The sequence below is a fragment of the Trypanosoma cruzi genome, genomic scaffold, assembly GCF_000209065.1.
Source record: "Trypanosoma cruzi strain CL Brener 1047053517073 genomic scaffold, whole genome shotgun sequence".
In the NCBI taxonomy this organism is placed as follows: domain Eukaryota; phylum Euglenozoa; class Kinetoplastea; order Trypanosomatida; family Trypanosomatidae; genus Trypanosoma; species Trypanosoma cruzi.
In genome coordinates, this window is record NW_001849495.1 from 137,568 (window position 1) to 159,433 (window position 21,866).

The 21,866-nt window shown below is 49.1% G+C and overlaps 8 protein-coding genes across 8 annotated transcripts, besides 35 other annotated features; all 8 read left to right on the forward strand.

Moving 5' to 3' along the window:
• Nucleotides 1-3,710: a sequence feature (haploid, Esmeraldo-like haplotype).
• Nucleotides 87-137: a sequence feature (T-rich).
• Nucleotides 180-201: a microsatellite.
• Tc00.1047053511217.10 (uncharacterized protein) lies at nt 409-1,995 on the forward strand (the record flags this gene model as incomplete). Its single annotated transcript, XM_813229.1, has 1 exon — nt 409-1,995. The coding sequence occupies one exon, from the start codon at nt 409-411 to the stop codon at nt 1,993-1,995; it is 1,587 nt and encodes a 528-aa protein (XP_818322.1).
• Nucleotides 1,382-1,416: a sequence feature (GA-rich).
• Nucleotides 1,997-2,063: a microsatellite.
• Nucleotides 2,220-2,249: a microsatellite.
• Nucleotides 2,285-2,329: a microsatellite.
• Nucleotides 2,451-2,502: a sequence feature (AT_rich).
• Nucleotides 2,559-2,592: a sequence feature (AT_rich).
• Nucleotides 2,576-2,686: a mobile genetic element.
• Nucleotides 2,688-2,734: a microsatellite.
• Nucleotides 2,945-2,984: a sequence feature (T-rich).
• Nucleotides 3,007-3,037: a microsatellite.
• Nucleotides 3,180-3,200: a microsatellite.
• Nucleotides 3,201-3,229: a microsatellite.
• Nucleotides 3,232-3,284: a microsatellite.
• Tc00.1047053511217.20 (hypothetical protein, conserved) lies at nt 3,358-5,358 on the forward strand (the record flags this gene model as incomplete). Its single annotated transcript, XM_813230.1, has 1 exon — nt 3,358-5,358. The coding sequence occupies one exon, from the start codon at nt 3,358-3,360 to the stop codon at nt 5,356-5,358; it is 2,001 nt and encodes a 666-aa protein (XP_818323.1).
• Nucleotides 3,711-21,866: part of a sequence feature (heterozygous, Esmeraldo-like haplotype) that runs on past the window's edge.
• Nucleotides 4,361-4,404: a microsatellite.
• Nucleotides 5,805-5,834: a microsatellite.
• Nucleotides 6,116-6,160: a microsatellite.
• Nucleotides 6,206-8,188, forward strand: Tc00.1047053511217.30 (hypothetical protein, conserved; the record flags this gene model as incomplete). The annotated part of the gene is made up of 1 exon (XM_813231.1): nt 6,206-8,188. The coding sequence occupies one exon, from the start codon at nt 6,206-6,208 to the stop codon at nt 8,186-8,188; it is 1,983 nt and encodes a 660-aa protein (XP_818324.1).
• Nucleotides 8,368-8,397: a repeat region.
• Nucleotides 8,735-8,757: a microsatellite.
• Nucleotides 8,908-8,932: a microsatellite.
• Nucleotides 9,211-9,513, forward strand: Tc00.1047053511217.39 (hypothetical protein, conserved; the record flags this gene model as incomplete). Its single annotated transcript, XM_813249.1, has 1 exon — nt 9,211-9,513. One exon carries the CDS (start codon nt 9,211-9,213, stop codon nt 9,511-9,513), a length of 303 nt encoding a protein of 100 aa, XP_818342.1.
• Nucleotides 9,968-9,988: a microsatellite.
• Nucleotides 10,064-10,088: a microsatellite.
• Tc00.1047053511217.50 (hypothetical protein, conserved) lies at nt 10,215-14,471 on the forward strand (the record flags this gene model as incomplete). Its single annotated transcript, XM_813232.1, has 1 exon — nt 10,215-14,471. One exon carries the CDS (start codon nt 10,215-10,217, stop codon nt 14,469-14,471), a length of 4,257 nt encoding a protein of 1,418 aa, XP_818325.1.
• Nucleotides 11,562-11,584: a microsatellite.
• Nucleotides 12,543-12,568: a microsatellite.
• Nucleotides 14,508-14,587: a sequence feature (A-rich).
• Nucleotides 14,672-14,719: a microsatellite.
• Nucleotides 14,775-14,820: a microsatellite.
• Tc00.1047053511217.60 (uncharacterized protein) lies at nt 14,908-16,872 on the forward strand (the record flags this gene model as incomplete). The annotated part of the gene is made up of 1 exon (XM_813233.1): nt 14,908-16,872. The coding sequence occupies one exon, from the start codon at nt 14,908-14,910 to the stop codon at nt 16,870-16,872; it is 1,965 nt and encodes a 654-aa protein (XP_818326.1).
• Nucleotides 17,095-17,131: a microsatellite.
• Nucleotides 17,239-20,724, forward strand: Tc00.1047053511217.70 (hypothetical protein, conserved; the record flags this gene model as incomplete). Its single annotated transcript, XM_813234.1, has 1 exon — nt 17,239-20,724. The coding sequence occupies one exon, from the start codon at nt 17,239-17,241 to the stop codon at nt 20,722-20,724; it is 3,486 nt and encodes a 1,161-aa protein (XP_818327.1).
• Nucleotides 17,356-17,381: a microsatellite.
• Nucleotides 20,937-20,956: a microsatellite.
• Nucleotides 21,002-21,093: a sequence feature (T-rich).
• On the forward strand, nt 21,288-21,659 carry Tc00.1047053511217.80 (hypothetical protein, conserved; the record flags this gene model as incomplete). Its single annotated transcript, XM_813235.1, has 1 exon — nt 21,288-21,659. The coding sequence occupies one exon, from the start codon at nt 21,288-21,290 to the stop codon at nt 21,657-21,659; it is 372 nt and encodes a 123-aa protein (XP_818328.1).
• Nucleotides 21,724-21,746: a microsatellite.

Consider the following 21,866-nt stretch of genomic DNA (forward strand, 5'->3'; position numbering starts at 1 on the left):
TAAATGGTGACAGCCCCGTAGTCCAGCTCGACGGGTGTCCACTCTCCCATCCGTCCCTGGAGGAATGGCTTTACATATAAAATGTATTTCCTTTTTTGTTGTTGTCTGTTTTGTCTTTTCTTTTTTTTTTTTTTTCTGGTTGATTGATGTTATGCAATTTCCTCTCATGAGGGAGGGAAGTGTGTGTGTGTGTGTGTGTGTAGGATGCACACACAACATGTGGCCTCCCGGATTTTCCCGCAACCGAAAGGGAGGGGGAAGTCCTTTTTCTTTGCCTTGCTGTGCGTATTGTGTACGCGTGGGTCGGTAGGCATGCATGTACGCATTAATTTTTGACGTGTTATTCTTTTTTTTTTTTTCCTTCTTTTTTAGGGAATTGGAGGGGGAAGGAGGGGCGCCGTAGTTGTGATGCCCAATTTTCTCCAGAATCAGCGGTTACTTCTGCGTCTGCTGCTGCTGCTCCTCTCTAGCGTCATTCTATGTCTTCTGTTTATTGCCCAAGGGGAGCCTGAGCCACTACGTGTCGTGTTCCATGCCGGCTTCCAGCAGCTGAAGCAGAGGGAGGTCGATGTTTGGATCGGTGGTGCCTTCGGGGCGACGAACGGCGAGGCGACGCTGGGGGTGGAGTGGAAGAGGGGCTTCGATGCGGTGACGCTGCGGCGGGCCCGTGACTCGTACCTGATGTGTGACAGGGGAAGGGCGATGTTTGTCACACGCGTCCACGCCGACACCACCACGTCGGAGCTGTGGAGGCCGCACATCATGCATGACGGCACAATCGCCCTTGCGTCAGTCGTCAACAGCCGCTACCTGCGCCTCAAAGACGACGGCAAATTGTGGTGTGATGCCAACGAGATTGACGGCGCGGCATCATGGCGGCAACTTATGCCCAAACAAACCGCCTGCCTGCGTGCGGGTAATGCGGGGGATGAGGACAAATATACGGCAGCCTGTTGGTCGATTATTGAGGCCGAGACGCTTACACGCCCGACGATTCTGTTTGGGACATTGAAGCCGCTGGAGAGGGCAGAGCCCAAAAATGCTTCAGACATGTACGACCCCTTTATCATCGCGAAAAGGACGTTGATAAATTGGGCGAGACTTCCTGGAGTGAAACCTGTCGTTTTGAGCGAAGATCCTTTTTCTCAAAGCCTTATTGAAACCATCAACGCGGCGTATGCGGGGCGACCCGGTTTTTCTTCGATTGAAATTATTAGTGAATTTGAGATGCAAAAAGATTATGGTCAACCCACCTACCGTGGATTGTTCCGGTCGGTGATCGAGCACTATCCCTTTGCGAAGTCTATCATGTATGCCAATATGGATATTCTCTTCACTTCTTCTTTGGCGAATACGCTTGATAAAGTACAGCATGTTTACGAGAGGAGGAAAAAGTGGAAGAATAAGAAGAAGAAGCTTCAGAATTCGCCGTATCAAGGATGGTTTATCGTTGGACGTCGTATCAACGTGGATGTCCCAACAAATTGGTCCATGGATACGGAAAATTGGGATTCCGCAATAGAGACACAGCTTAAGTCGCAAGGAAAGATGTTTTCTTCAGATGCTGAAGATTACTTTGCCATGAGCGTGGATCTTTTCAATTGGTATGAAACGCCTCCTTTTATTGTAGGTGGAATTGTGTTTGACAATTGGTTAACATCGCGTGCTGTGCTGTTAGACATCGCGGGCAAAGCACTGGCGGTAGATGTCACCGGGACATTAACGGCAATTCACCAGAATCACGGAATGAACGTCTATGCGAGTTTGTTGAAGCCAAAGTCGACATTTAACATTGAACTTTTAAAGAAAAGTGGTGGGATGCCGTACCGTCTCACTGAGAACTGCCCTCATTACACGCGTTATGGGCGTCGCGGTAAATTCATCACGGTAGCCGACAGAGGGCCGCAAAAACCCAACTGGGTGATACCCGACTACGATGCTGCTGCTGCCAAAATGAGTGCGTCTAACAATAGTTTTAAACGGCCACCATCATGAATTTTTTGGTTTGTTTGTTTGTTTGCCTTACATTTCTTTTTTTCTTTTTTTAATTTGTGATTGTTTGTAATGAAGGCAAATGTTTTTCTTTTCTGTTATTTATTTGGTAAAAAATCTTTACTGCTGGTGCTGCTGCTGCTGGTGGTGGTGGTTTTGGTTGTTAAAATTTACAGTGTTTTCCTTTGGAGAAATCGATTTTCATATAAAAACAACTTTGAAGTCGATTTTTTGTTTTTTGTTTTTTTTTTTTTTTTGGGGGGGGGGGGGGGGGGCGACATGTTTTTTATGCGTGTGTTTGTTTGTTTGTGTGCATTTCTGTCTGTCTGTCTGTGTGGCGCTGTTGAGAGAAGCGTCTTGGCGTATTTCTGTGTCACGTGCGGCGGGCTGCTTTAGGAATTTGTGAAGCGGATGATTGCGGGAGGGCCGACTAAACCTTAATTAATGTGCATGCATGCATATATTTATATTTATATATTTCTTTACGACAATTTTTTTTTATTATTTTATGAGTTTTGGATTGACCGCCGTGCTGGGAGAAAAGGGAATCAAATGGCATCTGGACGATTTTTTTAAATTGTTTTTTTTAAATTTTATTTTGTCATCCCACCCACCCCCTTTTGATTCCCCACCACGCGGCGGGGTGTTTTGTCTGCAGGACCCCAAATTCTGCCACGTCGTAAGTAATAAATGTCTATATATATAAATGTGTGCATGTATGTATGTACATGTATACATATATCCCATCCGAATAGAGTGAGCGGGCCACGATTGTGGCTAACGGGGATGATACATGCGTATATTATTACACAAATATACACTTCCTGGGTGTTACACTTTGAGGGTATTATGGTGAACCCCCACTCCTATTCCATTCATCCCTTTTTTTATTCCTAACTGGTTTGGTTTCTATTACTGAGAGACTCCGGGATTCGGGCAGTGGCCCAGAGGATTATTCTTTTATTTTTTTGTTTTATTTTTTTTTCTTCTTTGGTGAGGAGGGGTTAGGTGGGCTTTTCTCTTTTTTTTTTTTTTTTTTTTCTTTGAAACAACAAGTTGGTGAAGAACAGTTGGACCGGAAACGGAAAAACGGCTTCTTGTGGGGGGAGTGAGAGGAGGGGCAGGGGCAGGGGCAGGGGCAGGGGGGAAAGGAGACACAAGAACGTTAAAGGACCACAGACGTGTATATAAATAAATAAATAAATAAATATTATTATTATTATTGTTATTATTATTAAATATATAATATTACATCATATATTATATTATATTTTAGTTATTTATTTAAATTACTTGTTGATATTTATTCACATAGAAACAACGTAGGTTTGCGTGCAGGAAGAGACGGTAGAAAAGGTATTGACAATGTCATATCAACTTTATTTACACCGTAGTTTTGATATTCAATTATCTCCTGTGGCGGCGGCGATTATTGACTGGGCACCTACGCGTCGTGATGGTCAGGTGAGTTCTGATGTATCGTCTGATTTATCATCGTCAGGTGAGTCTACAAATACCATGGGAAATAGAAAAGGGAGTAAACCCGCTCGGGATGGGGAAAATGAAGACAAAATGGGGAAGTCGATGTCTCGCTCACATGCCGTGGAAAGTCCCTATGCGACCGGTAGCAGCGAAACTGTGTCTTTGGAGGCAACTCAGAAGGCACATGGTCCCACAGGTGCCTCCATGCCCGATGGTGGCCCACGGGAAGTGCGATCCAGCCACAAGCGTATGTATCCTTGGTTGGGCCAACGTCGTTTGTTTTTGTTGAATTCCTACGCAGTGGTGCCTTTGGTTGCACGTGGGAGTCTCAGCTTGAACGCAGGACTGTTTGCGGGTTTTGGTGTCACAGGTGGCGCCTCATCTCCCGCATCCTCCATTGGGACGTCATGTGTCTCACCGTCCACTGGGCGTGCCTCCATTTACGCATCGGACGTGCTACAGTTGGAGTGTATTTGGGGTCGGATGCAGTGGGCAGGTGTGTTCAACGTTGTCTGCTTTTCGTGGCCATCGGCATCGTTGCCTCTCTGTGAATTTATCGGCATGACTCCCAGAACGGATTGGTCGATGCAAGCGGATCGACTGCTCTTCAACTGGAGTGGTTTCTGCCGCGTCTTTGTTCGGCGTGGACGTCATTCTCGTCGGGATTCTTTGATTTCATTGAACTCCCCGGCGGAGTCGGCCCTCTCGTCTCATGGCGATTTGAACACGGCACAGTTGTGTGCCGCGAAGAAGAATCCGCCACCGACACCCCCGGCAACTTTGACGTCACGTGGGGACACGGCAATCTCCGGGCAAGATGAGCACCACGCACACCCGCGTGCTGTGAAGAGTCCCCACAGAACGGAACGCCCGAAGGCTGCTGCTGATAATAATGATGATAATAATAATAAAACCAACAACAAGAATAATCATCATCATCTTACTGATGATGATGAGACTCCACACGATAGCGACGGAGGCCAAATCTCCAAAAGACGTAAGAGTCGCGACACAACGGCATTGAGTCATCTGGCGAGGAAAAGTTCTCAGACCACGGCACACGGCGGGGAAGGCTACAGGTGGTGGCGTCTGGAGGAGCTCCGATGCGGGGCAGGCTTGGCCGTAAAAAACGACCTAGCGAGTGGTGTGAATTTGTACTGTGGCTGTAGTGCTCACTTTGGTAGGGCGTTAACTCTCTCTACGCATGTGGACGTGCTTCGTCGCGCGTGCTGCTCCATCACATCCACCACAAGCTCTCTCGATCTGGCCGCACGTCTGCGAATGAACCTCATTACTTGGCACCGCACCGAGTTGGATTTCGGTGTTGGCTGGCGACCGTTCAAACAAGTTTCTGGCCTTACCTGTCGACTTTCTCACTCCATGGGCCGTACATCTGTCGGCATCACCATCAAAGATGTCGGCACTCAGTACAAGCTTTTGCGTTGCAGCCGGTGTACCAAGAGAGGAGAGCATGAAGAGCGCGAGGAGCAAGAAGGACGATCGTGGCCGTGGCGGCGACGTGACTCTCATGATGACAGCATCTCACAGGAGAATGTTGGGGGAACGGCTTCTGTTCCGACATCATCCACAACATGGTCCATGTCGGACTGGTACGACCCGTACGTTGGGTGGGTATGGCGGTTGGGTGGATCGATTTTCAGCTCCGATTCACTCTCTTCTTCACCTTCTGCCGCCTCTCCCGCGGAAGGTGTGGCGGCGCATGCCCCGGGCCTCCGCAAACGTCTGTCGCAAGCCATGCGAGCGGGTCTTGACTACGCGGATGCACTCTCTCGTCAGACAGAATTTGACCTTACTCTGGGTCTGGCGGAGGAACGAAATTATTCAAGAAAACCGCGCTGCTTTGTTGTTCTCTCGGCTCATTAGATGGGTAGGGGGTGGGAGGGAAGGAAAGAGAAAGGACCGGTGCTAGTGGAGGGGTGATGATGACGCGCCAATTGACGACGGCCCTCTGCTGATCCCTTTATTCCCTCCCCATCTCGGTCCGTGTTTGTAGAATGTTTTATTATTCGACTCATTCCATGCCAGGTGTTGTGGTCCTCTTGCAGCGTTAACACCTTCCCCTTTTTTTTTCTTTTTTTTCTTCTCTCATTGTTGTCTTTTATTCAATTTTTTATTGTGTTGTGGGCGTGTTATTGGGTGGATGTTTTTTTTTGTTGTTGTTAATTTCATGTATTTTCCATTCGTGTGTGTTTGTGTGTATTTTATGTCACTTTCTTATTAAATTGATAGGGGATGGTGGAGGCAAAAAATTGGCCGGCGGACTTCTTCCCCTGCCTCCTTCGTGTGAGTAGAGGCACTGGGAACCTGCGTTTTGTTTTTTGTTTTTTTTCTTTTTTTTTGGGCTTTTTTTTTCTCTGTGGCTTGCTTTGTGCACACACACACAAAAAAAAAAAAAAAACATGCCTTTTGTGAGGAAGGAACACAACGCCCCTTCACCAATTGTTTTCCCCGCTCACCCTCTGTGCGACGGTCTCATTGCGCTCCCAAGACGCAAATAGGCGCTGAGACGCAAATCTTACATCGGGGTGGAAAGACAAAAAAGGAAACAGGTGAAGGAGGGGAAGAAAGTGAAAAGAAAGGGCCTCATAAATTGAGCCACTCTTCATCAATAGAAACACCTTATATAAATACGTATATACATATAATAAATATACATAAATATATAGTTGGTTAGTTACTACAGAAACTTGGCTAGCGGTGGTTGTAGAAGATGCAAGCGAAATCGTTGGATATTCTGCACGTCTGTGAAGAAGGCGATAAGGAGCCCCCTTTGGGAAAATACCCGCCAGAAGATTTTTCCCTGAGCTGCTACTCAGCAATAGAAGGAGGAAATTGTACCGAAAATGGCTCTGCAGAAGTTCCCAGAGGTAACGGGAGTGGTTGCATGCAGTTTAGAGAGACGTCCAATGGGCCGAACGGCTTTGAGACGCTGCCGGTGATGGTTAATTCCCCCAGGAGGGGGTACGATTCTGTGGAAATTGCTAATTTGAAGACGGACTATCGCCCCATGACATCTCCTAGGGATGGCGACCCCGAATACGAGTATGTACTCTGTATTGTAAACCCCGGTTCAGGGGAACGTGGCGTCGCAGAACACGTGTTGGATTCTGTACGTGCGGTTATTGGGGCGGATCGTGTAGTGACGCTTGACGCGGCGCTCTTTGCGGACCCAACCCCGCTTTTGGAGGCTATTTGCCGCCACGCCGTACGTTCCATTTCTCAGGAAAGAAAAAAATCAACCTTGACGAGAGTCACTGCCGGTGGCAACAGCGACGCGGATGCTCGTGGCGATGGAGTTTACAGTCGGGGGTTGGAAAGGCGCGGCACTGTCATTGTTTGTGGTGGTGACGGCACGGTGTCGTTTGTCATGGAGCAGCTGGACGCCGTGCGTGACATGATGCAGCGGACGGAGACGGGTTCCTTTGAAGCGGGCGCAAGGGCTAGGGACGGTGCTTTAAAACCGCGTTTTGTGCTCCCTGCCGTGGCGGTTCTTGCAATTGGAACGGGCAATGACTACTCCAACTGTGTGGGGTTTGGTAACGGCTACTCGCGTCATAAACTCTCGTGTCTCTGTTGTTGCATGGAGAATGCCATTGAGCCGCTTATTAGAAACGTTGTCAGTGCCCCCGCGATTCCTTTTGACCGGTGGAGAGTACAACTGGTGCCACTCACGGCCATATGGAAGCAACAGGAAAGGCAGCGTCAAAAGAAACAGACACCCCATTTAACGTTAGGGATGAAACATGAAGAACTCGTTTTATCTGTGAATCCGCCAAGGGGCGACATGGAGGAAAAGAAGATACAAGAGGAGGGGGGAAAAGAAGAGGTGACGGTGACGGAGGACACGGTGGATTTATACGCATTGGACTGGGATGCATTGGAGGCCGATGAAACATGCCGGAAATATAATTTTATCAATTATTTTAGTATAGGCTTTGATGCGTATGTGCTTCAAAAATTTGATTTTTTTAGAAGGAAACATCCGAAGTTTTGCTCGACACGAATGAATAATAAACTGGTGTATGGCGTGTACGGTTTGAAGGCTGTGACCCGTTGTTCATCTCTGCGCCCATGCATTCCACAGATATGTGTTCCACAATTGGCGCAGCATTCCCCTATTCACACAGAAGCATCCCAAAGATCTTCTGCACAGACGACGGAGACAAAATCCATGATGACCTTGTCGTTGCCAAAAGGCACCAAGACGTTGCTTGTCACGAACGTTGGTTCGTACGCTGCAGGCACACGTCCATGGAAGGAGGGAAAAGGTAAGTTGTATCGTGATGATCATCTTGCACAGCCAATGATCATCACTCCTGTCTGTGTGAATGATCATAAGATGGAGGTGCAGGCTGTCGGGGGTATTTTTCAGATGGGGTTACTACAGCTGGGGATTGGCAAGGGGGCCTCCAAATTGGCACAGACACGGGAAATGTTCGCGTTTGTTCTCTGCAACCCAACAGACATCTCCAGGCGTGAAAACTCGCAGTACGGTGAGGAGATGTTGGCTGGAAAAGAGGGGGTCGAGGAGCACACACCCCTTTGTATGCAACTTGATGGTGAGGCGATTGGGAGGATTAACTGCCCAACTGTCGTTCACATTACGGAGTTGCATCGACCCCGTGTGTATGTACGCTGCCGCAACCCGAGGGTGGTTCGGCACCCCATCGAAGACGAAGAAGACGCATTTTAGGTTTTTTATTGGAATGTTGTATCCCAGATGTGTGTATGTACCTTCAAGGATTTTTGCTGTTTGCCATTCACCGTCTTCCTTTATAAAAAAGAAAAAAGAAGACACATTGGTCGAATGAAAAGGAATGGATTGCTCTATCAACATTCTCACTTTCATATTTATTTATTTACGCTAAACCATTTTTTTTTTTTTCTTCTTCTTCTTCTTTTGGGGACACAGCGGCTGTTGACTTTTGCATGGGGTATATTTTTGTGTATGCGTGTCTGTTTTTCTCTCTTTTTATATACGGTCCATTTATTATTTTGTTCACGGTGTCACTGAAGGCGGTGTGGTGATGAGTGGTTGGCAAATTGCATGCATGGGATACACATGCTCCCCTTATCTGTGCACCTTTTATGGGCATTTGCTTTCTTTGCTGGGCTTTTTGTTGGTGTTGTTGAACGCTGGTGGGAGGAAGGGGGTGGACAGTCACAAGCGTGCTTGATAGGGGTGTGTGCGAGTGCAGCTCATTCGGGGATTCTTGCTTTTATGTGTATAACTTCTATCTTTCTTTTTTTTTTTTTTTTTTTGGTGAATTCACGTTGTAATCAGTAACGAGTGCAGTTCCTTTTATTATTTCATGGTTCCCCATCTCCCACTTACTCCCTACAGACAACATCATTTTACTGAAGGAAATCCGGCAGTTGAGGACCGTAAATATGCACATTTTTTTTTTTTCTTGTGTGTGTGTGTGTGTGTGTGTGTTTGGGCAAACCGCCTTTCTGGAACTGTAAAAGGAGATGTCGGGTTTGTTTGGACTTCCACCCCTCCTCTCCCCCGAAGTGTCATCTCCCCTTTGTTGTGGTCATTTCTCCCTTTTATGTAGGAATAGAGGGACAGGGCATCTCTCACCCAAGCGTGTGTATATTACACATACACATATATATATATCCCATTTCCATTCTGGTAGTGTTGCCGTGCTTGTGGCGGTCTGAGAGAGAGAGAGAGAGGGGGAAGGTGGAGAATAAAGGAAGGGCCACTTTATGGCGATTCACACGCCATGGATTTTCTTTGCGGTTATTGGTGTGCCGCTCTTCATGGTATATACAAAAGCGAAACGCATGGACGCAAAGGAAACTCATGAGATTCAAATGCGTGTGAAGTACCGCGCTGAGTTTTGGAGAAAAGGCAATGAATTTGTTCGGCTCCATGCCAACAATGTGCAGAAGCAACTGATAGATACCGCAGATAAGATGATTGGAGTGGAAGTCCCAGGGTCCTCTTTAGCTGCATCGGAGAATGATGTGAAGCCATGGTGGCGTGTGTGGGCAGTAAACCAGCAATAAGGCATTAAAGGCGGTGGTGAAGCAATAAGTGAGTAAATTTGGCACGACGGGTTAAAAATGAATGATCCCACACTTTCACTCATGCATGCATTCACTTATCATCATTATCATATCCTTGATTTAGTGCCCCACGTGTAATGTCAATTCCCTTTCATAATTACACATTCGTCGGTATTTTCCTTTATATCGGACTCCCTGCGTTGACGCGGATGATGATGATGATGATGTGTATTGTTTTTGTTGTCGTTATTGTTATTTGTCTTTTCTGCTGGTTGCGTCTATGCGTTCGTCATGAAGTTATTTTCCTTTTCTTTTTTTTTCTTTTTCTGCGTCTTCTGTAAGCGATGACTCACTGGGGTGTCTCTCTGTTTGTTGACATTTAAATCATATTGCATGGAAAAGGCATTACTTTGCTTTTTGTTGTGTTTTTGTTTTTCTCCTGTTTTTATAGCATTATATATATATATATATATATCCGGAATATTGTGTGTTGTGACGTAGTAGGAGTAGGAATAGTAGCGGTGGCGATACTGCTCTTATAACCTCCCATTCTTTCTCTCTCTCTCTCTCTCTCTGTGTGTGTGTGTGTGCGCGCAGAGAGAGGGGAGTGGTTTTCCCACTGAGAAGGTGGGAGAGGCCACAAGAAAGAAAGAGGCCGTTTGGGGTGGGGTGTGAGGAAAAGTGGAGGAGGAGAGATAAAAATGGGCTGCCGCCAGTCCGTGGCAAAACGGCCCGTGGACCCGCAGGAGGCGGCGGCGGCGGCACAATACGGGGAGTCCGGCAAATTCAGCGAACCCTGCAACGCCTCCAGCGCCGCGGCAATGGAATTTACGATGCGGGTTTCCGCGAAAAAAAAAGTGCATGACGCGGGGAACACTACCCCCCACGCGGGCGAGCAGCAGGCGACAAGGGGAAAAGTCCGATGGGTCAGCACGAAAAAGGACTTTGCCGCGTCTCACCGGGAGCTGCTGGGACGCTGCTGGGAGACACACGACATGGAGCGACTCTCCACCTTACTCGTGCGCAACGCCCCGGTGAGCCTGCAGGAGACGACAACAAGCGCCAGCTTTGCGTGGGCCTCTACGCAACGCGAGGATGGGTCATCGATGACAATTTTTTCACCCAATGCAATCACCGTGTCGTCGCTTGCACCATTAGATGGACGCCGCACGCGCTCCGCACGCCGCAAACGGGCTTTACCACACCACTCACGTTGGGTCTCTTTACTCCACACCTTGTCGGAGCTGCACCTTGGGGGTGGGGAAACCGGTGAGCACGTTCCCACCTCATGTGCGCCCGCGCATGCGCGAGAGGGTACGGGGGCATGCAAATTGAGCGGAATGCGCGGGCATATGCATCCACTCTCCGGCAGCGGGTCTCCAAATGACGCTGATGTCGGGAGTTGTAGCGCCCATGTGGATCATGGCGCCGCGACAGGATGTGGGTATCCTGGGGCGAAGAACGTATTTGCCCTCCGTCTCTCAGAGATGCCTTCGACAGGAAAGGGTACGTCATTCCTGCGGAAGCGTAAGATGAATCCCTGTATGGGTGTGTATGCCCAACGATGGGATCGTGTAGAGTTCTTTTCACCAAATATTCATTCTATTGCCATTGCTGTGGCACAAACGCAGCCGATTTCTGCCAACTCCTTTTTTACGAATGTAACAAGTCCCGGGTCTCCACTTTCTAGACTGAAAGAAAGTCACGCGACGTTCAATATGTCATTTGATACAACCAAAATGCCTGCACCTGTTCTTTTAACCGAGAGTCTCTCGTCCACCGTCTCGCAGATTTCTTTAGGGAGTCCGAGAAACGCCGAGCATCCGACGCGTTTTCCAGAGAGCAGTCTTTACTGTCATTGTCTTGCATTGCCGGCAAGTCACATACAAGAGCTGCAGGCAGGTGGGGAGCTCATCCCGACAAGTTTTCTGTCGCCCTTTGCTTCCACATCTTTTGGCGGAAATGCGTTGGAAAAGACCACTGTAGATATAGATGGATCGCCCTTGCATGATGCAACTATTTGCTCAGGGAATGCTAAAATGACCCTTAACAACAACAACAACAACAACAAAAGGAGTGCGTCGACTGCCAATATAGAAGCGAATGTACCACGCGCCTCTGTTTATGGGACGCAGGGGAAAACGGACTTACAGAAGCTGAACTTAGGGGTCCGGGAGCTCATTTCCGCAGTTGACGAAAAGAAAAAGACGTCTCCTCTGCGAGAAGATACGGGGGTTCACACGACGAACATGTGTTCATCCTCCGAATTACAGCAATCACACGCGCCAAAGACGATCCTCTCAGGTATTATTGTCAGCAGTTTTGATCTATCCATTGATCCTTTCCGCTGGAGGGAGGAACAATATAAGTGCAACACTATCAAATATAATGGCACGAGGTCATGCGTTCGAGAACAATTTAGGGAGGGAATTGTAACACGTGTCATGTACGGTGGGGTATTCGTTGTGGAGTGCACCAGTCATTTGGCTCTGCAGAAGCTGGAAAAGGTGCTTAAATTGAAAAAATGGTCCGATAGAAAAAAGAAAATGTCGGAATTGTCAAAAATAACAACGTTTCCTCGAGACCACAATAGTAATCATGTCCGTGATGGGGCAGGAAGGGTGACATCTAGCAGCTGTTATAATTCCGGTATGGAATGTAGCAACGGTGGAAGTTTCTTCGAATACAAGTCGTGTAATGACGCCAATCAACTTGAATTGTACCGTGTTGCGTACTGCGTGGGTGGGATGCAGATTAAGTGGGAGTCTTACCCCAAGACGGAGGAACAATCCCCTCGTTCAGACATGATCGGCACGCATACAGGATGCCCCACACTGACCCCGTGGATAAATCTGAAAACAGTGATGAAGCTTGCACATTCATGGGCACGGCATCTACTCTCCACCCCAGAGTTGGCCGAGCCGCTTGCAGTGTATGTACAGAGTTTTGTAGGTATTATTCCCGCCTTACGGTTGGTATCCGACTGGAATTGTCAACTGATGCAGCTGTTTGCGGAATCCGAGGATCAAGACGATGATGGTGATGATGATGATGAGTTGAGCACGGACTGCGGGGCGGGTATTGAGAGAGGTGGCCTTCCAGGAATGGAGAATAACTTTGGGGAAGCTTCGTCTTTTGAAGACTCCTCAGATCTCTCTACCAAAACCGGTGGCGGTCTCTCTGTTCCAACCGTATTGCTTACATGTCGTCCAATGACACAATATTTTAAAAGTGATGGTCACGTCTCGAAATCAACACTGAGAAGCAGTGCAAACATCAGCCTTATTACATCCAAGAGAACAAGCGACACAGCGAGGAGGCCATCTTCCATAGAATCCCTACAAAAGCATCCAAGAGCAGAGAGGAGTAGGAGAGCAACGGCAAGAGCAATAGACGAGTCGGTTCCAAAAGTCGACCAGTGTATATCTTCAGCACGGCAGCGGGAAGGAGGTTTCTTGACCCCGCGTGCGAGAGGCGACAACCCACATGTACCGCGAACAGCAAAAACAAACGAAAAAAAGGAAGGAACAAATGAGAGGAATGTGCCTGTCACGGACCCGATGATGAATGAGCAAACAAAACTGGAATTTCTGACGCCCTACCCACCACCCCCATTATCTTTTGAGGGGGAAGACGGTGAGGCATTCTGGGAGAGAGCCATGCTGGAGGCCATGGCTCTAGAGAAGGAGCTGAAGGACGTCATGGATGCCCGTCGAAAGGCAGAAGATGAGTTTTATCGATTGGGCGGCATTATTCACAGTTTGCAGTGTGCCTTTTTGCCCAATTCCCAATTGGGTGAGATTGAGCCACTTTGTGCGTATCTGCAGACCGCCATTGATGATCCTATGGAGCTACCGCACAGGTGTTGTTACTTTGCTGGTCCGGATTGGTTTTCATGCCTTGCTGCCGTCTTGACAAATCCAAGGAATTCCATCGCTGCTGTTGACATTTCTTACAGATTGACACTTTCATCTCTTCCACAGCTTGGGATGCTGGCCGGCCTGCTTTTTCATGAGTGTGCGATGCCGTGTCTTCAGCGGCTGAGCCTCCAATGTCGCAGAATATTTTTTTTAAAATGTGGTGAGAAAAATGAACTCAGTAGGAACGAAAAAGTAGGGAAACCTTGGTCCCGTATTATTTCCCGGCATGTATCGAAAAAATGTCATGAACGAAGACCAGAATTCTCTCGCCTGATCTCCTTTGGCTTTGATGAACCACGACGTGGCCCGCCCTTCTTTCTTACCCCGAAACAGGCGAAGAGAGTGCTGGTCATACTGACGGAGTCTCTACTAGACAACGTCCGGCAGCCGCACTTTACGCTTCAGTTGAGGGAGTTCCCCTACAAATCATTCGAGCGTGATTCAAAGATATTTCATAAGGTCTTTCATGTCTTCAGCAGCAATTCCATGCGCCACGCCACCAGTAACAATAATAATAATAGTCATCCTCATCATCATGATACTGACGGTGCTGGTAGGAAGACCAAAAAGAACAAAAAGCGACCGGAGGAGGAAAATGCGTTATCGCGGGATCGGGAGAGTACCACTCCTTCCTGGACGGATCCCCCAGAAGTTGTGTTTAGTAACGATCCCCATCCGATTCAATGCGCATGGGATGAGGCGGAGCGCCAGCCGTATTGCATGCTAATGCGTCATCGGGAGTTTCTCCCCACACGCTGGTCCGCACCCCACAAAAATCAGCCCTACGCCGGTCGTCATGAGGAAAAGAACCAAAATCATTCATCATGTTACGAGGAGATGTGGGTCTATGGGCTTGGCTCGGAATACCTGGAGTTTGCCATGTTTTGCGAATTGGGAGCCCAACTGTTGGAAAAGGCTCCGGAAATATTTGATGCGGTGCAAGCGGCTGTCAGCCACCGCGGCGCAGGAAAGGGCACCAAGAAAGGGTCGAATGGTGGGAAGTTGCTGGCGCAGACTGAGTTCCTTCTCACTTCTTAACTTGACGTCACTGTTGTTGGACGCCCTGAAAAACCCAAAAAAAGGGGAGTGAGAGGACATGAAATGAAAAGGAAGAGGGGATAAAGAAAGAAAATGAAAATGAAAAAAAAAAAGAAATGAGGATTCTCAAAGTACACATGCATATCCATATACATTCCTATTTTTGCTTTACTTTATAGCGGTTTTGTGTTTTTTGTTTCTTTGTTTTGTTTTGTTTTGTTTTGTTTTGTTTTGTTTTGTTTTGTTTTTTGCTGCGGCTCTTTACTCTCATGTATGTGCATGCTTGTTTGTAGCTTCAGCCCCTGTTATTATTATTATTGTCGTTGAATTTTGTTGTTGTTTTTGCTGTGCGCGCTGGCGCATCGTTTCCTTTTGTTTGTTTGTTTGTATGTTTTACGCTCCCCTGTCACAGAAACAGAAAGACACGCACACATAGATGGAAAGAGAGAGAGGAAGGAATGTTTTCACGCGTAGGAATTCATCAGGTGGTCGGCTGTGGTTTTGTGCGAGGAGGCTCTTGTCGCAGCTTTGGTTTACCCTTTTCATGGTGTTGTTTTCCTTGTTTTCATTCTCGCTTTTGACCTGGCAGACGCTTTTTCCTTATTCAGGCAGGAATAGAAAAACTAATACGTCCCCCTTTGCTTCTCGTGTCTTTTTTAACGCCGCCCCAGGCCGTGCTATGGTTGGTGTGGGTGCCAAGCCTGGTGTCATGCTGCCGATAGCCCCAACAGGGCGTTTAACCACCTTTATTATACCGTACGGTGGCACTGAGGAGGAAGAGGGAGAAGGAGACGCTGCCGATGGTGCGAGTGATATTAACGTAAAGATGCGGGACGACGCAGGGACACCGCTACGAACCGGTGGGTATCGTCTTCACCGGGATGTATGCCTTTCGGGAAATGGGACGCGGCTGCAACTTTATCGGCCTTTAGGAAATAAAATGTTAAAAGAAGGTGAAGTTCTTTTTATTGCACACGGTGGGTACGATTCCGGAGTCTTGAGCCGGGACATGACATCTCTCTTTGTGTGGCTACAGCAATGGGAGTTGCCGTTGGGTAGTCATGGCGAGTCACGCCTTTTTCTGCACACAGCAGGGGGAAAGAAAGTTTGGGTTCCGCGCACGAACACCATAATCTTAGCGGTCGGTGGTAGTGGCGGTGGTCGCTGCAGGGATGTGGAGAGGGCCAGTTTTGACCGCACCCGTCTCCTGCATTGGATCCGTGTGGTGACGGGCCATTTTAGACTGCCGCCATGGTGGAGCGATCATATAAGCTCTGCAGATGACATGGCTGCCACTCGTTACGTGGTGGTGAGACTGTCAACCGGCAAGAATCAAGCGTCCACGTCAGTGATGTCATCATCACTGCGTGATTTGGGCTGCTACGCGTATGTTGTGCGGACGGAGGTGGGGTTAGCTCGTTGGTTTCCCTCGACGTCGTTGGCACACCGCCTCCGCCAGCGATGGATGCAGTACTTTCATCATCGGCATCGTCGAGCAGAAGCGTTCATTTCAGATCCAGTTAAAGCTGTGACTTCCATGTGGGGCGCGCAACCACTCTCTCCGGTGCTGCGCCGTATGATTATTGATGCCGTGAGGAGTGATACAAAGAGGGCTCGTAGTGGTGATAATGAAACTGGCTTTCTTCTTGGGGACACAGCCTCTTTTGTGCCAACGGACCGTCGTTACGGCGAAAGTCCAGACGCGGCTACGCTGTCTCGCACACTGACGGAAGTGACTTCCCTGCGCAAAGCGAGTCCGCTGAGGATCACCGTGTTGCTACCCTGTGCGACTGAGCAGTATAACGTGAGGGAGATGGCTTTGTATCTGCACGAGAAGTTTGGACGAGTGAGTCGTATTCAACTTCTCTACATGTATGGCGGCAGGCCGGAAGGTGCTGACATGAGTCCCGTGGTTGTGTCCCTTGCGCATGGTGACTACCTTGAAGCATTGCGACTGTTGGCGCTGACCGATCTTTTGATCACTTCGCACGGTGCGGCATTGGTCTCGATGGTGGCAATGCAACCGGGCAGTGTTGTGGTTGAACTGTTTCCGCGTCTCTGTCGCTCATATACGTACCTGGAATTGGCTGTGGCGATGCGTGTCGTCTATTTCAGCCACGAGGGAAATGGCCCTGAGGCTGCGAAGACGCATAGTCATTCATTTACGCCTGGTAATGGGTTGGTGATGTTTGCCGCGAAGGAAACCGTGAACGAGTCCTTTGATGCTGCTGACATGCACCCGCATCTCCTGCCCCTTTCTCGCCCCAATTCTGCATGTCATCATTGGCGTTCCACCAGTGTTTCTGCCCTTCGACTCTATCACTTAGTGAAGAACGGTCTATCTTCTGTGTGGCTTCGCAACGGCCGCTTCTCCGGTGTCATGGCGTTTGATCGTCGCTGAGAAGACATTTCCAAAAACGAGAAGAAAAAAAGAAGAAGGTGGTTGCGTGGAAGGATGAGCATTGTCTTTTGTGAATACTGTTGGGGGGGGTGGAAATGAAAAAAGAGAATTTTTTTCATTGTTGTTGTTTTTGTTCTCAGGTTTCTCGTCTTTGACGCTGATGGCTTTTCCATTACTTTCATCTTTTTTTATCTTCTTTTTGTTGATTTTCCTTTTTTCTTTTGTGTGTTTTTCTGTGTGTGTGTGTGTGTGTGTGTGTTCCTGTGAAGTCGTTCCGTGTGGGGCGGTACGAGGGTGGAAACGCTTAGGTGAGAAGGACGACACGTCCGGATTTTTTTTTTTCCTTGTGAGTGTGTGTGAGTTTACATGTCGTGGCTTGACTCGCTGTGGGATGGTTTGGGGACGACGGGGAATGCAGCCACGAGGAGTGCCGTCGGCAAAGGCATGGTGTCGGTAGACACAACAACTTCCGTGCCACACGACCAACAAAAACAACAACAACAACAGCAGAAGCCGCAACAAGAGCATGTGCCGCTGCTACCTCCTATTCAGCTACCCAAGGGCCGGGAGTTGTCAGCACAAATGTCTGTCATGAGTGCCGAGAGTGGTAAGGAATGTGGAGCGGATGACGGCAAGAGTCAACGGGCGCGATGTCGTCTTCCCAAGATTGATCAGGGACGTCGACCCAAGAAGCAGCAGCTGGCGTTATGTAGGCAGTGGATCTTGTCGCACCGCGATGAGCAGGCGAGAGCGCGGGCCGTTGTTGACGTGGCTCGAGAACTTTTCTACAATGTTATGGTACGGTGCAACTCTTCCATTGTAGAGGACGGCTACGATCAGATGCAGCTGCTGGCACTTAAAACGGCCGCGAGTTGTTTTCTTTTAGAGGAAATTGTGAAGGCGCTACCACGACATGGGATTCTCAGGCCGTGTGTGGGCTTTTTGCTTCGTGCCGTGTATGTGCCGGACACGCCGGAGATGCGAGATGCGCTTGGGGGAACGCTGGCGTACCCGTTCATTTTGCAGAATTTCCCCTTGGAGCCTGCCACTCGCACGCTGCTTGCCCGGTACGCACGCAAGACGTACTTCATTGCCCACCACGAGCTGACGCAAAAGGTGATTGTTCACGCCCATACCAATGTGTCCCGCCTGCAGCACTTTAAACGTCTTCCACGTGTCTTTGCCTTGATGAGTGTGAACTGGGTTAAGTTCCTACTGCGTATTATATTAAGGGCATGGAGACATTTGTGTCTCGTGCGGCGGCAGAATGAGCAGAAGCACCGCGCCAGGTGGGCACGGCGGTTTGCAGCGGAAAGAATACGATTCGGTGTGCAACGGTGGCGTGTGTACGCAAATATCCGGCTACAAGGAGCGGAGGCGGGGGAGGTTATGAAGGCACGCATTGAAGCCTTGAAAATGAGCACGCGGAGCCTCGAGAATGAAATCAACGCCCTCTCGGAGGAGAGCGCGCGACTGAGCGCGGAGATCGAGTCGAAAGCGGAACTTCACGTCCTCTTCGGGAAGCGTATTTCCGAGATTGAGCAGGAGTACAAGAATACTTTGGAGTGCGTGCGGGAGATGGACCGGGTCGGTAGCCGCCTGCTGGACTCGCTGCTGCTCAAGACGCCGTTCCCCGCGGAGGCAGAGACGCTCTCCCCGCTCGAGCTGCTCGTGCTGTGGGCCAACACAACACTTTTGGAGAGTCCCCTCGGCCCGCTGTTTCTCTCCTCTACTGACGAGGACTTTGCACACGCCATTGACAAAATTGCGAGCAAACAAACAAACAAACAACAAATTAACGTGAGTGAAGTCGCCGAGGAGGATCTTCCCTTCAACCCGCTGCTGACGGAGACGCCAATGGTGAACCTGCCGATGCATTGCTTCCTGGCGCTCATTCGCGCGATGGACTACGACGCCGGCCCAGGCAAGGAGGATCTCAAAATGGTTTGCACCTCCGAAATGCGGATTCGGTCTCTGCGGTCAAAAATGGAGAATAACGCCGAGGCGGTGGACCTGAAGGATCCGGAAACGGCCGCGATATTAGAGTCGGAGGTAGTCGTGGGACACACCATCGTGGAGGCCTACGAAGCGCTCACAGGCGGCACTTGCATTGTGACAGGGGCTCAGTTGATGACAAGGAAGCGTGGGATTCAACTCTTATTTCTTGCAGCTCTGATGCGGCACTTTTCGAATTGGATGGAGAACCAGGTGCGGAAGCAACGCTCTGTCGAGGATAAGCGCCCATCACTTGCCACAGCCCCAACATTAACCACCGTCGAAGTGGATTTACTGGGGGCTCCGAAGAAGGAAGAGGAGGAAGAGGAGGCACCCACGGTGGACAGCCACCTCGGTGTGCGTGACCGGAAGTATTTTGAGTGGTACCACCCCCCGCAGAATCATGTCGAGTGGATTGCGAGAGTGCAGAACCAGCGGCAGTGGATTGCCGCGTCTTTGAGTGCGTTGCACGAGGCACTGAACGTCGCTCTGGAGCCTAGTACCCTCGTCCCCATGGAGGTGCAGGGAGACTCACCCGAGTTTTTGGAAAACGTGACCCTGAAGCGGCTTTCCGACATTCTTCCAAAGAAGGCGATCACATCGGGCACCTTCTTTCTTCGTCTCGCGCGGGTTGTAGAAAATGCTCTTCCAAAACTACGTGCGCTATTCCTGCAATACTCACTAGAAGACAGGACCGCTGACGGTGGTGGTGATGTTAGTAGCGGCAGTAATAGTAGTACTATTGGGTCTCGTTATATCACGTCCATTGGCTTTTGGAACTTGCTGCGAGACTGCCGTGTGGTTGGTGGCCCAGGGAAAATTAACCGCGCTATTCTACGTCAAATTCTTGGGAATGTCTTTGGAACCAGCGTGGCAGCTGCTGCCAATGGGCGGGTCCGTGAGGGGAACAATTTACCGCGGGCACGGAGGCGAATTCTTTCAGCTCTGCTGTCCCCAGTGAGTGATGTACGAGGATCACAGTACAGGTTGCGCTTCAATGCGGCGGAGTTTATTGAGATTCTTTTACGCTGCGCCCAAGCGTGGGATAGCCTGCGACACCGACAGATTGAAAATGAATTGAAAACGTTTTGTAAGAAGAAGAATTCGGCAGTTGACACCAACACCGCATCCCTAGCCTCGCTTCCGGGGCAAGGGTCCGACGTCCTCACAGACGCGGAGGCGGATGATACTGTGGAGGATGCAAAGGGGGAGAAGAAGGAGATCCGTTATGAGGCGTGTGACATGACATGGGCGCTGCGACCAGCTGCAGTGCGGGAATTTTTTCATGAGTGGATTGTTTCGCATGGCTTTCGTGGTCCGACACTGGATCCGTTTCACCGTGCCCTGCGTCACCCGGCATTGAGGGAACACATCATGGCAAATATCGATATCCTTCTCAGTTTATTCACAATCTACACGACCCCTAAGGAGGCATACGGAATGCCGACAAAGATACCAGATATGGAAACAAGTATGCGGAGATTGGTGCTCGACAAGCCAGAAAACAGTATCCAGCAAAAAGAGAGGGATAGTTTCTTGGCCAGTGCGACGACGACTGTGCAGAGCGGCAATCCAGGTATCGTACGTGTCATGACCGTGAGGGATGTAAAACGTATGGCAAAGGATTTTGACTGGCTCAGTATTCGTCGTGTGACGAGCTCTGTGATTGAAGACGCCTTTTTTGCGATATGTCCGGACACGGAGAATGAGTTTGGTCTTATTTTCTTTACCGAATGGCTCGACCTGCTGTGCGTGATCGCCCAGTACCATAACCCTGACCCAACAGTACCCCTCCACGAGAAGGTTCCCCCTTTTTTTAAAGAGCATGTCACTCGGTACCACAGGGGCGATCACTGAGGGGAAGAAGAGGAAGGAAAGAGGGTTTGGTGATTTGTATGCAGTTTTTTTTTTTTTTTACATCCTTTTTGTTTGCCCCTACCACACTTACAAGTTTATACGGGCTTTTTACTTCTGCTTCTAGTTGTTTGCTCTTCATGCTTTCTTCTTGTCTTCTGTGAGGGAGAGGCTGGCGGGGAGAGCAGGTATGGCAGTTGGATCATGTATACTAGAAAAAAAAAAAAAAAAAAAATGGAACTGAAAAGAGTGGGATGATGCATGAAGATTATGAGGACAGTTTTTGTTTGTTTTTTTACCTCCACAATGTCTTTTTTAATTTATTATTTTTTTTTTTCCCCCCACTCTTTTTTCTTTTTTTTTTTTTTGTTTCACAGCTGCGATATGTACCTACCGTGCTTTTGAATCAAAGTTTTATACGTGTTGTTGTTGTTGTTTTCTTTTTTCCCCCTTTTCTTTCTTTATTTTATTACTCCTGTCGCCATATATAACACATGCATAAAGAGTCTTTTGTGTAATATAAAAAAAAAGGGGGGGCGGCGTAGAGCGGTTGCCTTTGTGGGAAGATGGAAGGGGCGTTGGTGCAGACAATACCGTCCGTACTGGCTGCCGGAGGTCATGTGCAGCACTCGCTGATGCGTGTGGAGCTCACGAACGGCATTGTGTTAACAGGACGTATTCTACAACTTGACGCGGTGACAATGAACATGAAGTTAGACGCCATCACAGATATTGCCGTTCGTCGTCGTTGTGGTGGTGGTGGTGGCGAGAAGGTGGAGTGGGAAACGGATCCGGCAGCCTTGCGGTGCACCAGCAGCGTTGTTATTCGGGGTTGTCACATTCGTTACATTGATTTCATTGACGAAGAGGCCAGTGGTGGTCGTGGTCTGCAAGAGTTAATAACAGCGGCACGTACGGTGCGGCCTACCCTTGTCTGACGTCACGGGGGGGAATTTGTTTCCTCGCCCCGTTGCTGTCGGGTAGCCACGCCGGGGCGTCTTTTCTCTCTCTCTCTCTCTTTCTCTGTGTGTGTGTTTGCAGAGATTGAACATATGTGTGCTTGTACCAAGAAAGCGGTGGCGAGGGGGCTTGGCGTCTGCAGAAGTTGAGACGGAGACGGAAGGGAGCCACTTCCTGCCATTTTG